Source organism: Mchenga conophoros, linkage group LG11, assembly GCF_057382185.1.
Source record: "Mchenga conophoros isolate Kocher_MC1m ecotype Shallow Benthic linkage group LG11, M_conophoros_male_GT1.1, whole genome shotgun sequence".
NCBI lineage: Eukaryota > Metazoa > Chordata > Actinopteri > Cichliformes > Cichlidae > Mchenga > Mchenga conophoros.
Window position 1 is genome coordinate 1,306,994 of NC_140536.1, and position 18,187 is coordinate 1,325,180.

Genomic DNA, 18,187 nt, shown 5'->3' on the forward strand with positions numbered 1-18,187 from the left:
ACGAAACATTTCGTGTAATTTTTCAGTTACATTTAATTACATGGCTCCTGTGCTCATGGGCACAGGCGTCATGAAAATGTTGCTATCTATGTAATGGAATACATGAAAATCATTCAGGTGCAGCAAATACAGAGGCCCTTAAGCTCTTCTCTTTCACTTTGAAATAATTGCTCCCAAATCTTTTCATTAATTAATCACACCTTATTTAATATTAACGCCTCCATGTTAGCACACATAAAAGCTACCCCCCCCCCCCCAAAAAAAAACACTCTTCTTTTGTTTCTTCTTTTTTATTAGCTTGTCTCGAGCTATAAGAGTCATGAGCTGACTGTCAATTATCAACTCACATCTGTCTTTTCTTGGAGGGCAGGGGGCTCAACCTGCTTTGTGCTCATGATGCACCTCTACACTTCTAAAATTATTAACTTGTCAAAAGCTTATTTGTGTTTCAGCAGTGTTTCTGCTCATGTTCACGGCTTGTATACATTTTAGAAATTATGTACATCAGAAATATTATTGGCTGGCTGAAAACAATAAGGACAGATGACGTAATGTTTATTAGCAAAAACAAATGGCTTCATGCGTTTTAAGCCTCTTTGAGATTAAGAAAAATACTTACCCCTTTCTCTTTTTTGCTATTTTTTCCTATGCGGTTATTAACCCCGGGATTAGAGGAAATGCTGTGGAGCTGCTGATTAATGTCACAGCACCACATCTGTGTTTCATATATTTACATTTAACATCAAAGGTTCATCACTTTTATCTCTTATAATTCACATATTTTGGAGGTAAAAATGACTCGTTGCCAAAGAAGACCTCTCTTATCAGAGGACGTTTTGCTTTACTGATTAATCTTGAAACATTTTGTTTCAAAGCTTCCTTTATGTTTTTACTGTGGGGCATAAATGCACACGTTGTAAAAGTCCCCCCTCTAAGTGTATGCCTGTGGCTGTGGTTATGAACACAGACAGCACAGAGTCTGCCGTGTGATGGCACCATGGCACTAAAGGGAAATTTTAAGAAGAAATTCACATTAAAGCCATTTATGAGCCTGATATCGAAGAAGCAAGTGTAAAAATAACAATATCAAGTAAATTGCGGGTTGTCATTATTTATCACAGGTCTTCTTTCTTTCCGCACATGCTGTGAAGTGATTGGATTGTAGTTATTAGCAAAGACTCTCCACCGCTGTAATTGCCATATCAGGATTGAGTCATGGGGAGATGTGTGATGGCTGTGAGCAGCAAAGAAAAGGAGGGAGGGCTGACAATAATTGGGTTTGTTACATTTGATTGATGCACACTTTCATCTGGCTTCTCATCATTTTCTCCTGGATTATGTACTATAAAACATGATGTAATTACTCTTGAGATCTTGGCCTATCAACAGTTTATCTACTCAGGAAGTCATTCCAGTTATGCTGTTGTGGAAATGGAGTACCTTTAGGCTAATAGCTAGAGCTGTGGATAATATACCGTGTAATGTCTTGGAGAGAGCAAGGACCAGACTTGCTTTCATTGTCACAGAAACAACCAGTTGTTTTTATGATTCGCTGCAGGGGAACAGTAGAGCAGAGTGTTTTGTGCGTCATGTAAACTAACATTTAAACTTGGTTAAGGTGTTGCAAAATATTTTCTGGAGGTGTGAACAGACAGTTACAGCTACAAATCAAAAAGGCCACCGTGACATCTTAATATGTCAAGTCACCAGTTGATTAAACAGCAAATCATATCTTACTTCATCATTATCATACTGTAAACCTAAATGCTCAGAGTAAATGATAGAGTAGGTAGTCTAAACTTAATTTATCAAATACAGTTTCTACTACCATGAAAAGGTAAGGCCTCTTTTGGGTTTTCTCTCTTGTTGAGTTACTGAAATCTTGATTAACCACCTGTTTTGCAGGTTCAGTAACATCTTATACTGAATTTTAAAGTAACTCTGGAGGTGAGTGGAGGGTTGGTTGTTCCATGGTGGTTCCTCCCCTCCTTGCTCCAGTCTTCATGCCAACTATCCTTGGGCAAAATACTAACCCCAATATGGTCTCCGATGCATCCATTGGAGTGTGAATGTCAGATAGGAGGCACTTGAGTATACAGAAAGTGCTTGTATGAATGGCTAAGTGAGGCATATTGTATAAAGTGCTTTGTGTGCTCGGGTACAGTGAAAAAGCACTATATGACAAACAGTTCATTTACCATTTACTTTTTGTGTTCCCCTATAACTGTGCAGTGTAGAGACACATTATACACAACGTGCAGGAAAGATTAGGGTTTTTATAGCAAATTATGGAAGGTAATTCAAATATTACATACATTTTGTTATACTGACTAGTTTAATGATTACAAGAATTCATTTATAGTTCATTTCTTCAGGTTGTGGTTATCACCATGTTTAAACATTAAAGCTATCAATCTGCTCAGCCAAATGGGTGAGCACATAAGGCTTTTTCCATTGCTTCTTTCTTGGTGTGGCAGTCAAAGGGAGATGAGTAAGCATGATTAACGTACATAGACTATAAAAGATGAAACCATCATTTCACCCACTGGGTTTGGATTCCACATTTTCAAGTTTTCGAGTTTGTAAATTATCAGTGTGACCAAGCTTTGTTATCAAGCTGTAAAAACAAATTGTATGAGTGCAATGCACACATATCTCTACTGTTTAGGACTGATACATTAATAAAACTGCACAAGACAATTCCATTAAAATTCTCCAGTGGATTATAGATGAGGCCTTGTAGACAGGAACTGGGTTCTACACTCTGTGCTACCACCTATTTATCTATTACAGCAGCCACATCCCTAACTTTTAAGTCTGTTACACATTGAACGTGTTGTGAGAAAACAATTTGAAATTCTGAATTTTCTGTAATACTTGTGTAACACAGACGCACAACAAACATGATGTATTTTTGTGGAAAATTTTTCCTCAGAACATGTGAAAAATGAGTGGGGGTCCTGGTAACCTTGATACAGTTGAGGTAACATGATTCGTTGCTGTTGTCATCATCTTGTGAATCACATTTTGTCTCATCACTCACGCAGGACCAATTGGCCTTGGAAAACCATACTGGGGGCAAATTTCATATACAAACCACAGATCACACAAACCCCTCCTCCACATTAAGAGGTTTGTTTAGTTTTTTTGCTTCTTTTTCCCTTGTTTCATGTTGGTAATCATGAGCATGCCACCAGAACCGTTACAGCTTTACCATATAAAAAAAATAATTCCGAAAACGTTAGGACTTAATTATAAGAATAAAAAGAGAATGCACTGTTTTTCAAATCATGGAAAACCCAGATTTATTCACAATATAAGATAGAAAACATCAAATGTTTAAACTGAGACATTTTAGTATTTCATGCAAATATCTGTGTAGGTTCTCATTCATCCAGGTCATGGTAATCTAAAGAGCTTGGAAAGAAAAGCGACTGGAATTCTCTCAATCAATTCACCTCCCATCCAAAAAGCGTCTTCAGTTCTAAAAGCAAATGGTAGAGCCAAGGTGTTTAAAAGGGCATGGGTGATTATCAACAGAGGTGTCGAGTGAAGCCATTGTGGGACTGTCCATCGCCCTATCATGTAACCTATTGAGATCACCTGACAAAAGGTGCGAATGGGCTTTAAAGCAGCTGAGAAGGGGTCTCAAAATGGCATTGTAGATGGCAGACAGCTGGTGTTGAAAGCGACCACATGTTTTATGAGCTTTCTTAATATTTTTTTCCCTTCTGGCTTAGAGGAAATATTTGCTGCCTGGTGCTGCAGGGTGCTGATTACTCCAACACGGCAGTGAAAGTGGTTAGGTAATGTGTTGCTTAAGGTGCGACGTGTGGAAAACAGGGTCTGGTCACTTAATCGATTAGTGACTAGGTTGATTGTGGCTGTGATCTTGTACAGGCCAATAAACCTGGGAGTGAGTTTCTTGGATTCACTATGAAGTTTCAGGTGTCTTGTGGAGAGCCAGACCCGGTCCCCTGGTTGAAACAAATGGCCGGGGAGATGTCAGCAACAATGTTGTTTGGCATATTTAGCATTGGACTGAGAAATAGTGGCCTGAACTGTGACGTCATTCAGGGGTAAGACCGCAAAGGATTCTGGGAACTCGTGGCAAGAGGTACTAGCGCACGCAGACTTTCAATTGAAATCAGTCACACATCGATAAAAAGAAACACAAAAAATGGCAAGAAGCTGTGGTATTATTAACTGCAATAGCCGGTCACATGAGAGCCACGGGAAGCCGACGGGTAAAGAGATCGGTTGTTATCGGATTACGTCGTTGAAGAGAAAGAAAGAGAAATTGTTCGAGCCATGGTTCCGAAGTAACAAAGAGCCACGGATGGCCTGGATTGCAGCCATTCAACGACCAAATATAACGTCTCAGAACACTCCAGCTCACAGGTTAGTCTGCTCCAAGCATTTCCACAAAGGTCAGTCTTCTGTTGTAGTTATTACGTAATTTATCATAATTGGTGATATAGGTTACAAGCAAGTCTGGCGCTGAACAGAAATTGTCGCGCTATATGCTCCTTTATTTATTGTGCATAAATAGTGAATTGTCCTGACACAATATTGCGTTTCGCTTCTATTATTACCATGGTACACTGACAAAAACATATACTTTTATTCACAGGATAAAACAGTTGTTTTCTATCACTAATTGTCCAGTACGATTACAGCATACAGTATTATTGTCACTGCTACATTTCTGTAACGCGAACCAGAAATTATTTCCACTACTAATTAATTACCATTTAGCTCAAAGGTTATATTAATAAACGGTTAACGAATATGTATTTATGAAGACGATTTGTGAGACTGGAAATCTTACCTTTGTTCGTACGATGGTCTTTCGTTCTACGCGGTACATTTCAAGGTCCTGCACCCATTTGTCGGTAAACTGTACCTGGGCTTGTTGCAGTGACCTGAAGTTACTAAACTTCATGAGTGTATGCACTCACTCCAAGAACCGTATAATTATAAATATGAGCGTGGTGAAAGTTGGGCAGCACGCTAACCGTCTTTTGTCCACTCTGTGCTCGTAAGGGTCTGACCCTTTCACTCGACTGATTTTTTCCTCGTATCTTTTCTTTGACTTTTCATCAAGTCTGTCTTTGTACAGACCGGTATTGTTCTCCTTCGTTTTGTACATACCTTTTGGGGGGGGGCAAAGAAAAAGCAAGAAGGTATTGGAACCGAAGAATGAATGTTTTGCGGTGCTGCAAATGCTTGCATTTGATGCGGTACTTGGATTGTTTTGCCACGAGTTCCCGGCATGCAATGCACGAAAGTCACATGGTCTGTCAATCTCTATATGTGAGGGGGCAAACTCCTCAAGATGGGTGGTGACCATGGTGGCCATTTGGGAGTCGGCCATCTTGGATACAACATTTGTTTTTCAATAGTTTTTCAATGGTCCCTTAATAAGTGGGAGGCACATTTGTAAACTGTTGTAATTCCTACACCGTTCGCCTGATTTGGATGTAAATACCCTCAAATAAAAGCTGACAGTCTGCAGTTAAAGTATATCTTGTTCGTTTCATTTGGAATCCATTGCTGTGTATGGAGCCAAAAATGTTAGAATTGTGTCGATGTCCCAATATTTATGGACCTGACTGTATGTGTCTATTTTAAATATAATATAAATATATTACAAATTATTGAATTCCTTTTTTTATTTTCACCTTAAACTTTATTCTTGAACAAATACTACTACATGTCTTGACATTCCTGTCTCACTGATATTGATCACTATCTAGACAGTGCTTTCTGCTCTTTCATCAACATTACATCAGTATTCTTGCAGTCTTGCAGTCCAAGAGCCATGGTATGCTCTATTAGATGTATTACATACACAGTAATGTGTCCAGTGACATAACAGACAGTTGCAGTGCAGTTAAAAAAGACACACATTCCTGTTTTTATTTTTGGGGTAGAGCACAGTTATGGGAGAGATGCAGACTGTTACTCTCAAATTCAAAATTATGATGGTGAATGTCAACCACACCAATATGTGAATGCAAAAAGAATGAAGCTTTCAGTTTAAAGTTATGGTTTTGATTGATTTCTTAATGTACAGAATTCAGTTTGTGGTATTTAATGGGTTAGATGCTGATGGTCCAGCACAGTAGGACAACACAACTGAATCCCCTCAATGATAAGAGTTAGGGCATGACCCCCAAAGAAAAAAAATCAATCTTACCGTGGCATTGAGATCTGACCTAATGGAACACATGAACGTTAGCGGTAATGCATGGCACAGGGAAAGGCATAACATGCATAAGCACCACATTACATTAGAAACTGGGTCTGGAGAGCAAAGGGTAGAGCAGCAGAATGAGCCTGTGACGATGCTCGAGGGCAAGCTTGGTGGAGAGAAACCAAAATGAGATGTGAGGACAGACTAGAGGTAAGATAGAGACAATGGGCCTTTGATAGGCCCGGCGCTGATGTTCAGCAGGTGAGAGACAGAGAGTTTGCGAAAAGTCTGTAAGTTGGCAAAAGCAGTCCCAAGAGGAGAGGCTGCCTTAAGGGTTAGGGCCACTGAAGGCTAGAGTGCAGCAGAAAAGCAAGCGAACGATAAGAAACAGAAGAGAGAAGATTAAGGCCACCGATGGCCGACAGAGAACAGAGAGCCTGCAAAGGTGGAAAGTTGCGAAACAGGTGAGAGATAAGCTGCATTAGGTTTGGGGCAACTGCTGGCCAACAGAGAACAGAGAGTCTGCAAAAGGCTGAAAGTTGCATGACAAGAGAGAAAAGAGCCTGGGTTAAGGCATGGGGCTGCTGATGGCCGATGGAGAGCAGAGAGAGTGTGATAGGGCTTGCAAAGAGGAGAGAGAGCACAGAGCCTGCAAGGGCTTAGCGTTTGTCAAAGGTCAGGAGAGAAAGAAGAGCCTGTGTTAAGGTTGAAGGCTGTTGAAGGCCGGGACAGGACCAGCGCATGCAATAAGGCAGAAAGAACAAAGGGCCTGTTATAAAGCAAAAGGACAAACAAAGAGAGTCTGCATTAAGGTTCAAGGCCACTGTTAGCTAGGAGAGAGCACAAAGACTATAATGAGACTGAGAGCTGGCGGAACAGGAGAAAGGAGGGAGACTTTGATACCACCAGCCAGCTATGTCGTGACATGGAAGAAATTGTAGACTAGAGTGACTTGGAAACAGGAAAGCAGAATCACAGGTTAAGAAAACATGATTTGTTGAAGTAAATACATATGGGGTGATGCAGGAATTGAAAAAGATGCAACAAGGAAAGGTCATTGATGACCCACAGTCCATTCGAGGACAAGAAGGAGTAACGTTCTGCATAACTGAAGCATCTTACCTTAAGATATCAAGCCTCCTTAAGTGACGTTGATGCAATTTAGCGCTATATAAATAAATGGGATGAAAAGGCTTGTATAGCTGCAGAGGCAGCACCACTTACCTATTTAGTGATGAGCTTTGACATTTCACCATGGAACAGTAAGACAGACATGGCGATTTACTAATTGATTTCTAATTGCAGATCCGTTTGTGGATGCATCTTTAGTTTGCAACCAGTGAAGAACGGAAAGTGTTACTGCATTGAGTCCAGAAAGGTGGTGTTATGATGGCACCCTGTGACTGTACATCAAGTGAAAGGAAGGAGGCCGAAGACTAGTGACTATCAGAACCACTGTCCAGGATGAGAAAACAAACATCCATCAGTACATCAAGAAGATGGCCAGAACTGATTGCGTGACTTAGTGAATACTTCAGGAAGTTGAAGTCCAAGGAAGAAGATGAACAAGGAGAAGAACTGTCATGGAAGGACAGGACCATGCACGGTATGTACCACCAGCAAAAAGAGGAAGTAGCTGACATCCAGAAGTCCTACCAGTAGCTAGACAGAGCTGGAGTAAAATGGAATGTCTCTATGGATCTTGTGCTCAGAGCTTGCTCCTATGCTGCCATGATTAGTGCCTCTGTGCTGTCTTCCAGTCCAGCTTTGTCCAGCCACTGGTTGGATTTCTGGATGTCAACAACTTCCTCTATCTGGCGGTGGTACATACCGTGCAGGGGCCTGTCCTTCCATTAATGTTACTCCTCTTCCTCCTCTTTCTTGGGTTTCTGCTGTCAGAGGTATTCACTGAGCACGGGCTTGGTTGGGGCCATCTTCCTGATGTACTCGTGGATGTTCCTTGTCTCATCCTGTACTGTGGTTTTGACACTCACCAGTCCCCGGCCTCCTTTCTACCACCTAACGTACAGACACCGCAATGTCGTTCAGACTGGAGAAGTGTAGGGAATGCAGTCAGAACTGAGGGGATCAAACTACCAGAAGACAACATTTCAAACAGAGAGGACAGTAACAAGTACCTGGGCATCCCACAGGCAAATGGAAACCACAAAGAGGCCACTATGAAAGCTACCACCATCAAGTATCTGCAGAGGGTACTTGAACTGTAACAGTAAGAACAAGATCCAGGCTATCAACACCTACACCCTGCCTGTGATCAGGTACCCTGCTGTGATAATAAGCTGGCCAAAGGAGGAGATAGACGCCACTGACATCAAGACAAGGAAGCTCCTTACCATGCATGTTTAACCCCAAGTGCAGCACACTGGTGGCGTGGGAACAGCAGCGGCCACTCAAGACCAAATTGTGCTGTTTTTGTACTTTTGGGCTTTCTATCGAATTTTCATGATAACCTCTGAGCCACATGGACACCAGAACAATCGGTGTTCATGTTTACCAACGGCAAACACTTCTAAATTACAAGCATCACACAAAAACTGACCCGGAACTACTGGAAGCGCTATGGAAATCGGGCCTTCTGTCCTTCATCGTCTGATGCTGGTGGCCAGTGGACATGTTGCCGAAAGCGCTGCGTGAGGAAGCGGAAGTGCATCAAGCGTGGTGCGGTCCGTAATAGGCTAAGAGCAAATCCAAGCCAACCGGTTCTTCCATCCATCTTCCTCTCAATAAACTGGACTACATCCGACTCCAGCAGACCACGCAGCCGGAATTTAGAGACTGCTGCGTCTTTTTTATCACAGAAACATGGCTCAGCGACAGAGTCCCTGAAAAAACTGAAAACTGAAGAGTGCCTGCCTGAAGGGCTACCAGGGATTTTGAAATTTTGCAAGCCCTGAGACAGCAAGTTACTTTTGCACAATACTCAGCATTTCACACATTTCCATTGCACTGTCTTGTGTCTGTATCCTCCAGGGTCTCGGAGGAGCGTTGTCTCATTTCACTCAGTACTGTACCACTGTACATGGTTGAAATGACAATAAAAGCCACTTGACTTGACTTGACTTGACTTGTATCCTAAGCGGTAGGAAGAAGGCCAAGGACTGGTGAGTATCAGTACCAGAGTCCAGGATGAAACAACAAAACATCCACAAGTACATCAGGAAAATGGCCATGACCGACTCCGTGCTCAGTGAATACCTCAGGCAGTAGAAACCCAAGAAAGAGTTGCAAGGGGAGGAACCATCATGGAAGGACAGGCCCCTGAACGGTATGTACCACCGCCAGATAGAGGAAGTGGCTGACGTCCAGAAATCCTATTGGTGGCTGGACTGAAAGACAGCACAGAGGCACTAATCATGGCAGCACAGAAACAAGCTCTGAGCACAAGATCCATAGAGGCTGGGGTCTATCACACCAGGCAAGACCCCAGGTGCAGGCTGTGTAAAGATGCCCCTGAGACAATCCAGCACATAACAGCAGGGTGCAAGATGCTAGCAGGCAAGGCATACATGGAACGCCATAACCAAGTGGCCGGCATAGTGTACAGGAACATCTGTGCCGAGTATAACCTGGAAGTCCCGAGGTCAAAATGAGAGATGCCCCCAAGGGTGGTGGAGAATAACCAAGCTAAGATCCTGTGGGACTTCCAGATACAGATACAGATACAGATGGACAAACTGGTGGTTGTCACAACCCGACTCATAGGAAGTGACAAACAAATGGGAGACCACACACAGGTTTTTTAAAGGCTGTAAGACATATTTAATGAAAATAAGGTAAAACAACTTAAAGACAATGTAAAGGAGTCAAAGGAGCTTGCAAAGAAAAGCGTCTGGACTTCTTTAAGTTCTTAAAGAAGTCCAGACGCTTTTCTTTGCAAGCTCCTTTTAAAGAAGTCCAGACGCTTTTCTTTGCAAGCTCCTTTGACTACGATGACCTGGATGACTGAGAACCTTCACAGACACAATGTAAAGGACATAACAGCCATAACTGAAACTTCCAAATGAACAAAATGGGTGCCAGACAGCGAGCGACAGCACCAAAGCCAGCCACCCTGGTTCAGTCAAGGTGTCTTTATATACACTGGGACTGGCCTCTCAGGTGTGCTGCATCACTAATTGGGTCAGCTCCACCTACCTGCAAGAAACAGGTAAAAGAAAAAACAAAACACAAGGCCAGCCCACTGGCCGTCACATGGTGGCTAACCAACTGGACATAGTAGTGGTAGAAAAGCAGAAGAAGATAGCCATAGTGATAGACATAGCGATACTGAGTGACAGCAACATCAGGAAGAAGGAACATGAGAAGCTGAGAAGTACCAAGGCACTCAGAGAAGAGCTGGAGAAGATGTGGAGGGTGAAGGTAACAGTGGTCCTAGTGGTAATCGAAGCACTCAGGGCAGTGACTCCCAAGCTAGGCGAGTGGGTCCAGCAGATCCCAGGAAAAACATCCACGATCTCTGTCCAGAAGAACGCAGTCCTAGGAACAGCTAAGATACTGTGCAGGACCCTCAAGCTCCCAGGCCTCTGGTAGAGGACCCGAGCTTGAAGGATAGACGAGGGGCAAGAGAGGAATATATAAATAAACTTTTATTCAACAATTCAACACGAAAAAATTAATTACAAACATAGCTGGACAACAGTGCTAAGCATGAAAGAAAATAACCTACAAAAGAGGAAAAAAATAGAGAACTAATTTAGACTCGCTCCTATCACCCCGAAATGGTTCAGACTGGCCCCAATGGCTACCCCTCGCTGAGCCTGGTTCTGCCGGAGGTTTCTTGCTGTTAAAATGGCCTTTTTCCTTCCCACTGTCGCCAAGTGCTTGTACAAAGTAGATTTTATGAATGTTGGGATTTCTCTCTGTTATTTTACAGCCTTCTCTTACAAAATAAAGCACATCGATGCTGGTGGCAGAGCAAGTCAGCCACTAATCAGAAGGTTGGTGGTTTGATCCCAGGCTGCCTCCTGGCTGCAATTGTGTGAATGGGTGAATGACTGAATGTAGTGGAAAGCGCTTTGGGGTGCTTAGGGACTAAGTAAAGCGCTATACAAATGCAGGACATTTACCATTTTACCATTTAGCACAAGGGAACCAAGACACTAATCCAGAAAGAAGAAAAATGGAGGAACAGACAGCGAAAGACGGAGAGAAGTAAAAAGTACAAATATTACACATTTAACAAAACACAAGATTGCAAAACTGAAATGCATGACAATAACAACTAAAAATTAAAAACAGAAGTTTAATTCTCAGTGATTTCCACACAGTCTATTTGAATCAAACAGGAACAAAAACAATCAACAAAAACAAAACTCAGTACTTGAAATTTTCGAACAACAATGAATAATAAAAAATAGTCAAATATATTACTAAGAATCCGAACTAGGAATCTAAAACAGCAAAACTGAAAACCCCAGGACCAAATCTAAGGAACGTGACAAACCATGTCAAAGCTATTAACAATTTTAAATGATTTTTTTTCAGTCATGCCACAGTTATCTGATAAATAACACCTGCTTGGTGATATATTTTGCGATTTATTTGTCTGCGAGAAACAAGAAATGAGGGATATGCTGCACGAATGAGCATCTAAGGCTAAAAAAGACAGATGGTGCATAAAGCAGAGGTGTAAAGAGGAGGAAGCAGGTGGAGGAGGAAACCGGGAGTGAGCTGTGGAGGGAGACGAGAAGGACATGGTGAAGGAGATGCTCAGTAGGCGGGAGGCAGAAAGGAAATGGTTTGAAAAAAGACAGCTTTCTCCAGCTGTTCATGTGAACACAGGGTATGTGCCAGCTCTTGCTCTCTCCTTTTTGTGTCTGTCTATCAGCATCTCTTATCTTATTGTTAAAGCATGTGGAACCCTGAAAGCTGAGCTTGTGCCCAACGCCAGTTTGACGTGCCCGAGAGATGCACACAGTAACTGATATGAGGGGATTATCTCTTATTATGGTCATGCCTCACTTTGTACCAACCCCAACTCACATCACAGAACTGGGACGACTGGAAAACACACACACACACACACACACACACACACACACACACACACACACACACACACACACAGCAGCTTTATATATGCTTTACCAACCTGGGGAGTTTATGTTAGGGTTTGCATGGCTTACATATCAGATGACCTATACACTTTATCTGTAGGTAAAAGATGGAAAGTGCTGCTAAGACTCATCCCTCCTCCCTATTTTGCCCAACAGGAAGAACCATACGTGATGTTCAAGAAGTCTGACAAACCACTCTATGGAAACGACCGCTTTGAGGGCTACTGCATCGATCTACTCAGAGAACTGGCCAACATCCTAGGCTTTACTTTTGAGGTCCGCCTGGTGGAAGATGGAAAATATGGTGTCCAGGATGAGAACACAGGCCAGTGGAATGGCATGGTCAAGGAGCTAATGGATCATGTGAGTTTCTGCATTATTATTCAATCATTATAAAAGTGGTTCAGTCAATCAGTCAATCAAATTTAGTGATGCATTTTATTTATGGAGAACTTTCAGTTACTTAACCCTCATTCTATTGACATATTTAACATAAATGGACTACCAGCTTGTAATTTACTGTATAAACAATAGCAAAATAATAATAATAGCAACTCTTACTTGTTCTCATGGCATTATTAGTTCTGTAAATATGCCATTTAAAGAAAAAAAGATTTTGCAAAGTTAAAGTTAATTTGCATGTTTCGTAAAACTAAACGTATACTTATCTAAAGTATAAACAATCTTGGAGCTTTTATCCCATGTACAATCTATATTATTACTTAAAAGCTTATTTAAGGGCCTTGTTTGTGATATCACTTAGTTTTTAGTCATTTTAACTAAACATTATTTGTATTTATATAATGAAACCAACTGGGGTCATAATGAGGCTAATATGAAATAACTGAAGTAAACACATAAACCTTAGTGACACTGTTGAAAGCTTTTTCCACATCTACAAACCACATGCAGACTGGTTGGGCAAACTCCCACACACCCTCAAACATACTGACCCTAACATACTATGGCCTTGTTCGTCCTTTAGTTGACTAACAGATGATCCAGTTACCCTGTGTTCTGTCTGTAATTGGAGCACATTTCCAGTTATCAGTTTCCAGTAATACAGAGGCACCATCCCAGAGCTCTACACAATATTGCAGAGGCCCACCCACCAACCCAGACATCAAACCACCAACCTTCTGATTAGTAGATGACCTGCTCTACCACCTGAGCTACAGCCACTCCAACAGTGATGGTCAGCCCTTGTCCTCAGACTCTGCTTCCTGTACAGAAGATGTTTCAGTGGGATGAATGAGGTCCTCAATATCTCCTTCCACTGCTCATCTACAGGTCTTTCTCAAAAAAATAGCATATTGTGATAAAGTGCATTATTTTCTGTAATGTACTGATAAACATTAGACTTTCATATATTTTAGATTCATTACACACAACTGAAGTAGTTCAAGCCTTTCATTGTTTTAATATTGATGATTTTGGCATACAGCTCATGAAAACCCAAAATCCCTATCTCAAAAAATTAGCATATCATGAAAAGGTTCTCTAAACGAGCTATTAACCTAACCATCTGAATCAACGAATTAACTCTAAACACCTGCAAAAGATTCCTGAGGCTTGTAAAAACTCCCAGCCTGGTTCATTACTCAAAACTGAGTAAGACTGCCGACCTGACTGCTGTCCAGAAGGCCATCATTGACACCCTCAAGCAAGAGGGTAAGACACAGAAAGAAATTGCTGTTCCTAGAGTGCTGTATCAAGGCACCTCAGTGGGAAGTCTGTGGGAAGGAAAAAGTGTGGCAGAAGACGCTGCACAACGAGAAGAGGTGACCGGACCCTGAGGAAGATTGTGGAGAAGGACCGATTCCAGACCTTGGGGGACCTGCGGAAGCAGTGGACTGAGTCTGGAGTAGAAACATCCAGAGCCACCGTGTACAGGCGTGTGCAGGAAATGGGCTACAGGTGCCGCATTTGAACCAGAAACAGCGGCAGAAGCGCCTGACCTGGGCTACAGAGAAGCAGCGCTGGACTGTTGCTCAGTGGTCCAAAGTACTGTTTTCGGATGAAAGCAACTTTTGCATGTCATTCGGAAATCAAGGTGCCAGAGTCTGGAGGAAGACTGGAGAGAGGGAAATGCCAAAATGCCTGAAGTCCAGTGTCAAGTACCCACAGTCAGTGATGGTCTGGGTGCCATGTCAGCTGCTGGTGTTGGTCCACTGTGTTTTATCAAGGGCAGGGTCAATGCAGCTATCAGGAGATTTTGGAGCACTTCATGCTTCCATCTGCTGAAAAGCTTTATTGAGATGAAGATTTCATTTTTCAGCACGACCTGGCACCTGCTCACAGTGCCAGAACCCCTGGTAACTGGTTTACTGACCATGGTATTACTGTGCTCAATTGGCCTGCCAGCTCTCCTGACCTGAACCCCATAGAGAATCTGTGGGATATTGTGAAGAGAAAGTTGAGAGACGCAAGACCCAACACTCTGGATGAGCTTAAGGCCGCTATCGAAGCATCCTGGGCCTCCATAACACCTCAGCAGTGCCACAGGCTGGTTGCCTCCATGCCACGCTGCATTGAAGCAGTCATCTCTGCAAAAGGATTCCTGACCAAGTATTGAGTGCATAACTGAACATAATAATTTGAAGGTTGCCTTTTTTGTATTAAAACACTTTTCTTTTATTGGTTGGATGAAATATGCTAATCTTTTGAGATAGAGATTTTGGGTTTTCATGAGCTGTATGCCAAAACCATCAATATTAAAACAATGAAAGGCTTGAACTACTTCAGTTGTGTGTAATGAATCTAAAATATGTGAAAGTCTAATGTTTATCAGTACATTACAGGAAATAATGCACTTTATCACAATATGCTAATTTGTTGAGAAGGACATGTATATCCTCAGCTGAAGTCAGCAGCGCCCCATCACTACTATACACAGTAAAAGTAGAGCGCTTGCCTGACGGTTGGCTAGAATCACTTTAAGGCAGACCAAAGGCATTGTTTGATGGCCTCACCGAGCTCCTCGCACACCCGAGATTTTACTTCTGCTACCACACAAACCACGAGCAATGCCTCCCACATGATAACCAAGCTGTAGTAGGACTTCTTCAGCTTGAAGGCTCCTTTATTCTCCAGTGCCCACTGTCTGGTTCATGGACTGACACCATGACAGGCATCAACCATCTTTGCGGCTGCATAATAGAATAGAATAGAATAGAATAATCCTGTAATTGTCCCACAAGGGGAAATTTGGTTGTAACAGCAGCCAAAAAGACACATATACAAACAAACAAACAGGACACAGAACAGAAACATACACATTTTTTCTTACATATTTACATCAAGGACAGTGGTTACTATAAACAGAGTACTGTACAGTTATTAAATTAAATAAAATTAACTACAGATAAGAGGCAAACCCAGGTTGTAGTGCGAATCGGTTGGTTAAATTATTGCAGTTACAGCGCAGATGTAAACATCTGTGTTTGTTGGGAGCAGTTCTGATTGTACAGTCTGACAGCTGCAGGGAGGAAGGACCTGCGGAAACGCTCCTTCATGCATCGAGGACGCAGCAGTCTGTCACTGAAGCAGCTCTGCAGCAACATCTACATGCATGGGGTGGGAGACTCTGTCCATCAGAGATGTTATTTTGGCCACAGTCCTTCTGTCTCCCACCACCTGCACTGGGTCCAGGGTGCATCCCAGAACAGAGCTGGCCTTCCTGAGCAGCCTTAGCAATTGAGGTGCAGAACATGGTCCATTTGGATTCAGTGTCCCCATATGATGTGAAGGCATAGTGGCTCTACTCTGAGCCCCTCCCAAACTCCTCATCCCATGCTAAGGGAGAGCCCATCCACCCTTGAGAGAAAGCTTATTTTCACCCCTTGTATCTGTGATCTCATTCTTTTGCCTTTGAAAGAAGTTATAATATTGTTAATAACAAGATCATCCTGAACTTAATGGACTTATGGTGTTTATCAACAACGATTCTCCTTGCTCATAGGGGGTCATATGATTGTTGGGTTTTTCTCTGGATGTACTATTGTAGGGTCTACCTTACAGTATAAAGTGCCTTTAGGCGACTGTTGTTGTGATTTGGGGCGGTATAAATAACACTGAAATGAATTAAATTGAATCTGAGAGACAGACGCCCTCCATACTTTTAAGATTAGTCTTAAAACTTTCCTTTTTGATAAAAACTTATAACGAGGGCTAAGCTCTCCCTTAATTATGCTGCCATTGGCTCTGGCTGCTGAGGGACTTCCCATAATTCACTGGACATTTCTTGTTGACTCTGTTGCATGTGATTAGAGTTTGTCTTCTCTCTGCCATAGTTTGTGTTTGGTTCTTTCTCTCTGTGTTTGTCTTCCCTCACGCCTCAACCTTAATGGCAAATAGCTGCCTCAGTCTCTTTGTGTTAAATGGGAATTTTCCCTTCCCACTGTTGCCAAGTGCTTGGGTATTGTGAGATTATTATTTTTTCATGACGTAATATTTTACTTTACAATGTAAAGTACCTTGAAGAAACAGTTGTTTTGAGCTGGTACTATAAATTTAAATTGAACTGACGTGGGCCAGATTGGATTGTAGTCAGTTAAATAGTCAGTTGACGTTTTTGACAATAATTCATTGATTAGCTAAAATAAGTGGTTTGTTGATAAGATAAAAACGAATTTATCAAATGTAGGACAAGTGCCATAGCCAATCACTACATTGGGTGTTGTCTTTGCTTTTGTGACTTCTTTAAACTGTGGAATTCGTTTCACAGCCAAATGCTGGAAATAAGTTTCACTGAAGTGAGGAGTATTACAGACTCACCAAGAAGGAAAGTGAAGAATGAAAACAGAAAGAGAACAACAAGCCCAATTTGACAGGACAGTGATGCAAGAAGAGCATAGATTCATCTGTGAGTTGTTTCCCCTATAGAGCTTATTAAAAACATACACACAACCACCCACAATCTGCTCACAGTGTAGAGCATTACACCTAACAAAATCCCAGTTAGGATGAGCTGCATGGGCAGAAAAATGGAAGAGGCTGCTTGCCCAATAGTCAATATCTGACCTCATTAGAAGCAGCACCCATAAGGGGTCGAGGCTCCTTTAACTTATTCACAGCTCTCCTCTCTCCTCTGTTCTGCTTCTCTTCTTGATCAGTGCAGTGCGAGATTGTCGTGACAGATATTTTCATGGTCAAAGGGCCCATTTCTCTGCAAGTTGTGAGTCTTGTGCAAGCTTGAGTTAGACAGAAAGTGACTGCAGTAGACAGGGTCTCAAAAGACCAGGAAGTGTACGCTGAGAGAGAAGCTTACTTGAGGATGACGTGCTAAATTGAGCTGAACAAAGTAGAAAAGTCCAGTCAAATGAATTGAGACAAACTACTGATTTGATGTTCTAAAGTTTTATATTTAGAAATAAGTAGAAAACTTGTGGTATTTCTAGAGAAAACTTAATCTTATTAGGAAATAGTAATAGGAAAACAACTGAAGGCTTTTCAGTGAGTTTTTTGGACTTCCTGATAATAATGAATTACAGTCGTCCAGCCTGGAAGTAATAAATGCATGAACTAGTTTTTCAGCGTCACTCTGAGACAGGATATTTCTAACTTTAGAGATGTTGCGCAAATGGAAGAACGCAGTCTTACATATTTGTTTAATATGTGCATTGAAGGACATGTCCTGGTCAAAAATGACTCCAAGGTTCCTCACAGTGTTACTGGAGGCCAAGGTAATGCCATCCAGAGTAAGAATCTAGTTAGATACCATATTTCTAGGCTTTTCAGGGCCGAGTACAATAACCTCAGTTTGATCTGAATTAAGAAGCAGAAAGTTAGCGGCCATCCAGGACTGGATAAAGGATTTCCTGCCTGGATAAAGGATTTCCTCACAAACCGGCCCCAGACTGTAAGGCTCGGCCCTCATCTCTCCTCCACTCGCACACTGAGCACCGGCTCC

At 42.0% G+C, this 18,187-nt stretch overlaps 1 protein-coding gene across 3 annotated transcripts in view; it reads left to right on the top strand.

The window, feature by feature from the left end:
• The window catches only part of grik2 (glutamate receptor, ionotropic, kainate 2), a 336,418-nt gene that overhangs the window by 222,048 nt on the left and 96,183 nt on the right, over positions 1-18,187 (top strand). For all 3 annotated transcript variants that reach the window (XM_085290496.1, XM_085290498.1, XM_085290497.1), the window contains exon 11: positions 12,433-12,639. In XM_085290496.1, the coding sequence (XP_085146622.1) occupies positions 12,433-12,639 (207 nt within the window). The remainder of the gene's footprint in view (positions 1-12,432; positions 12,640-18,187) is intronic.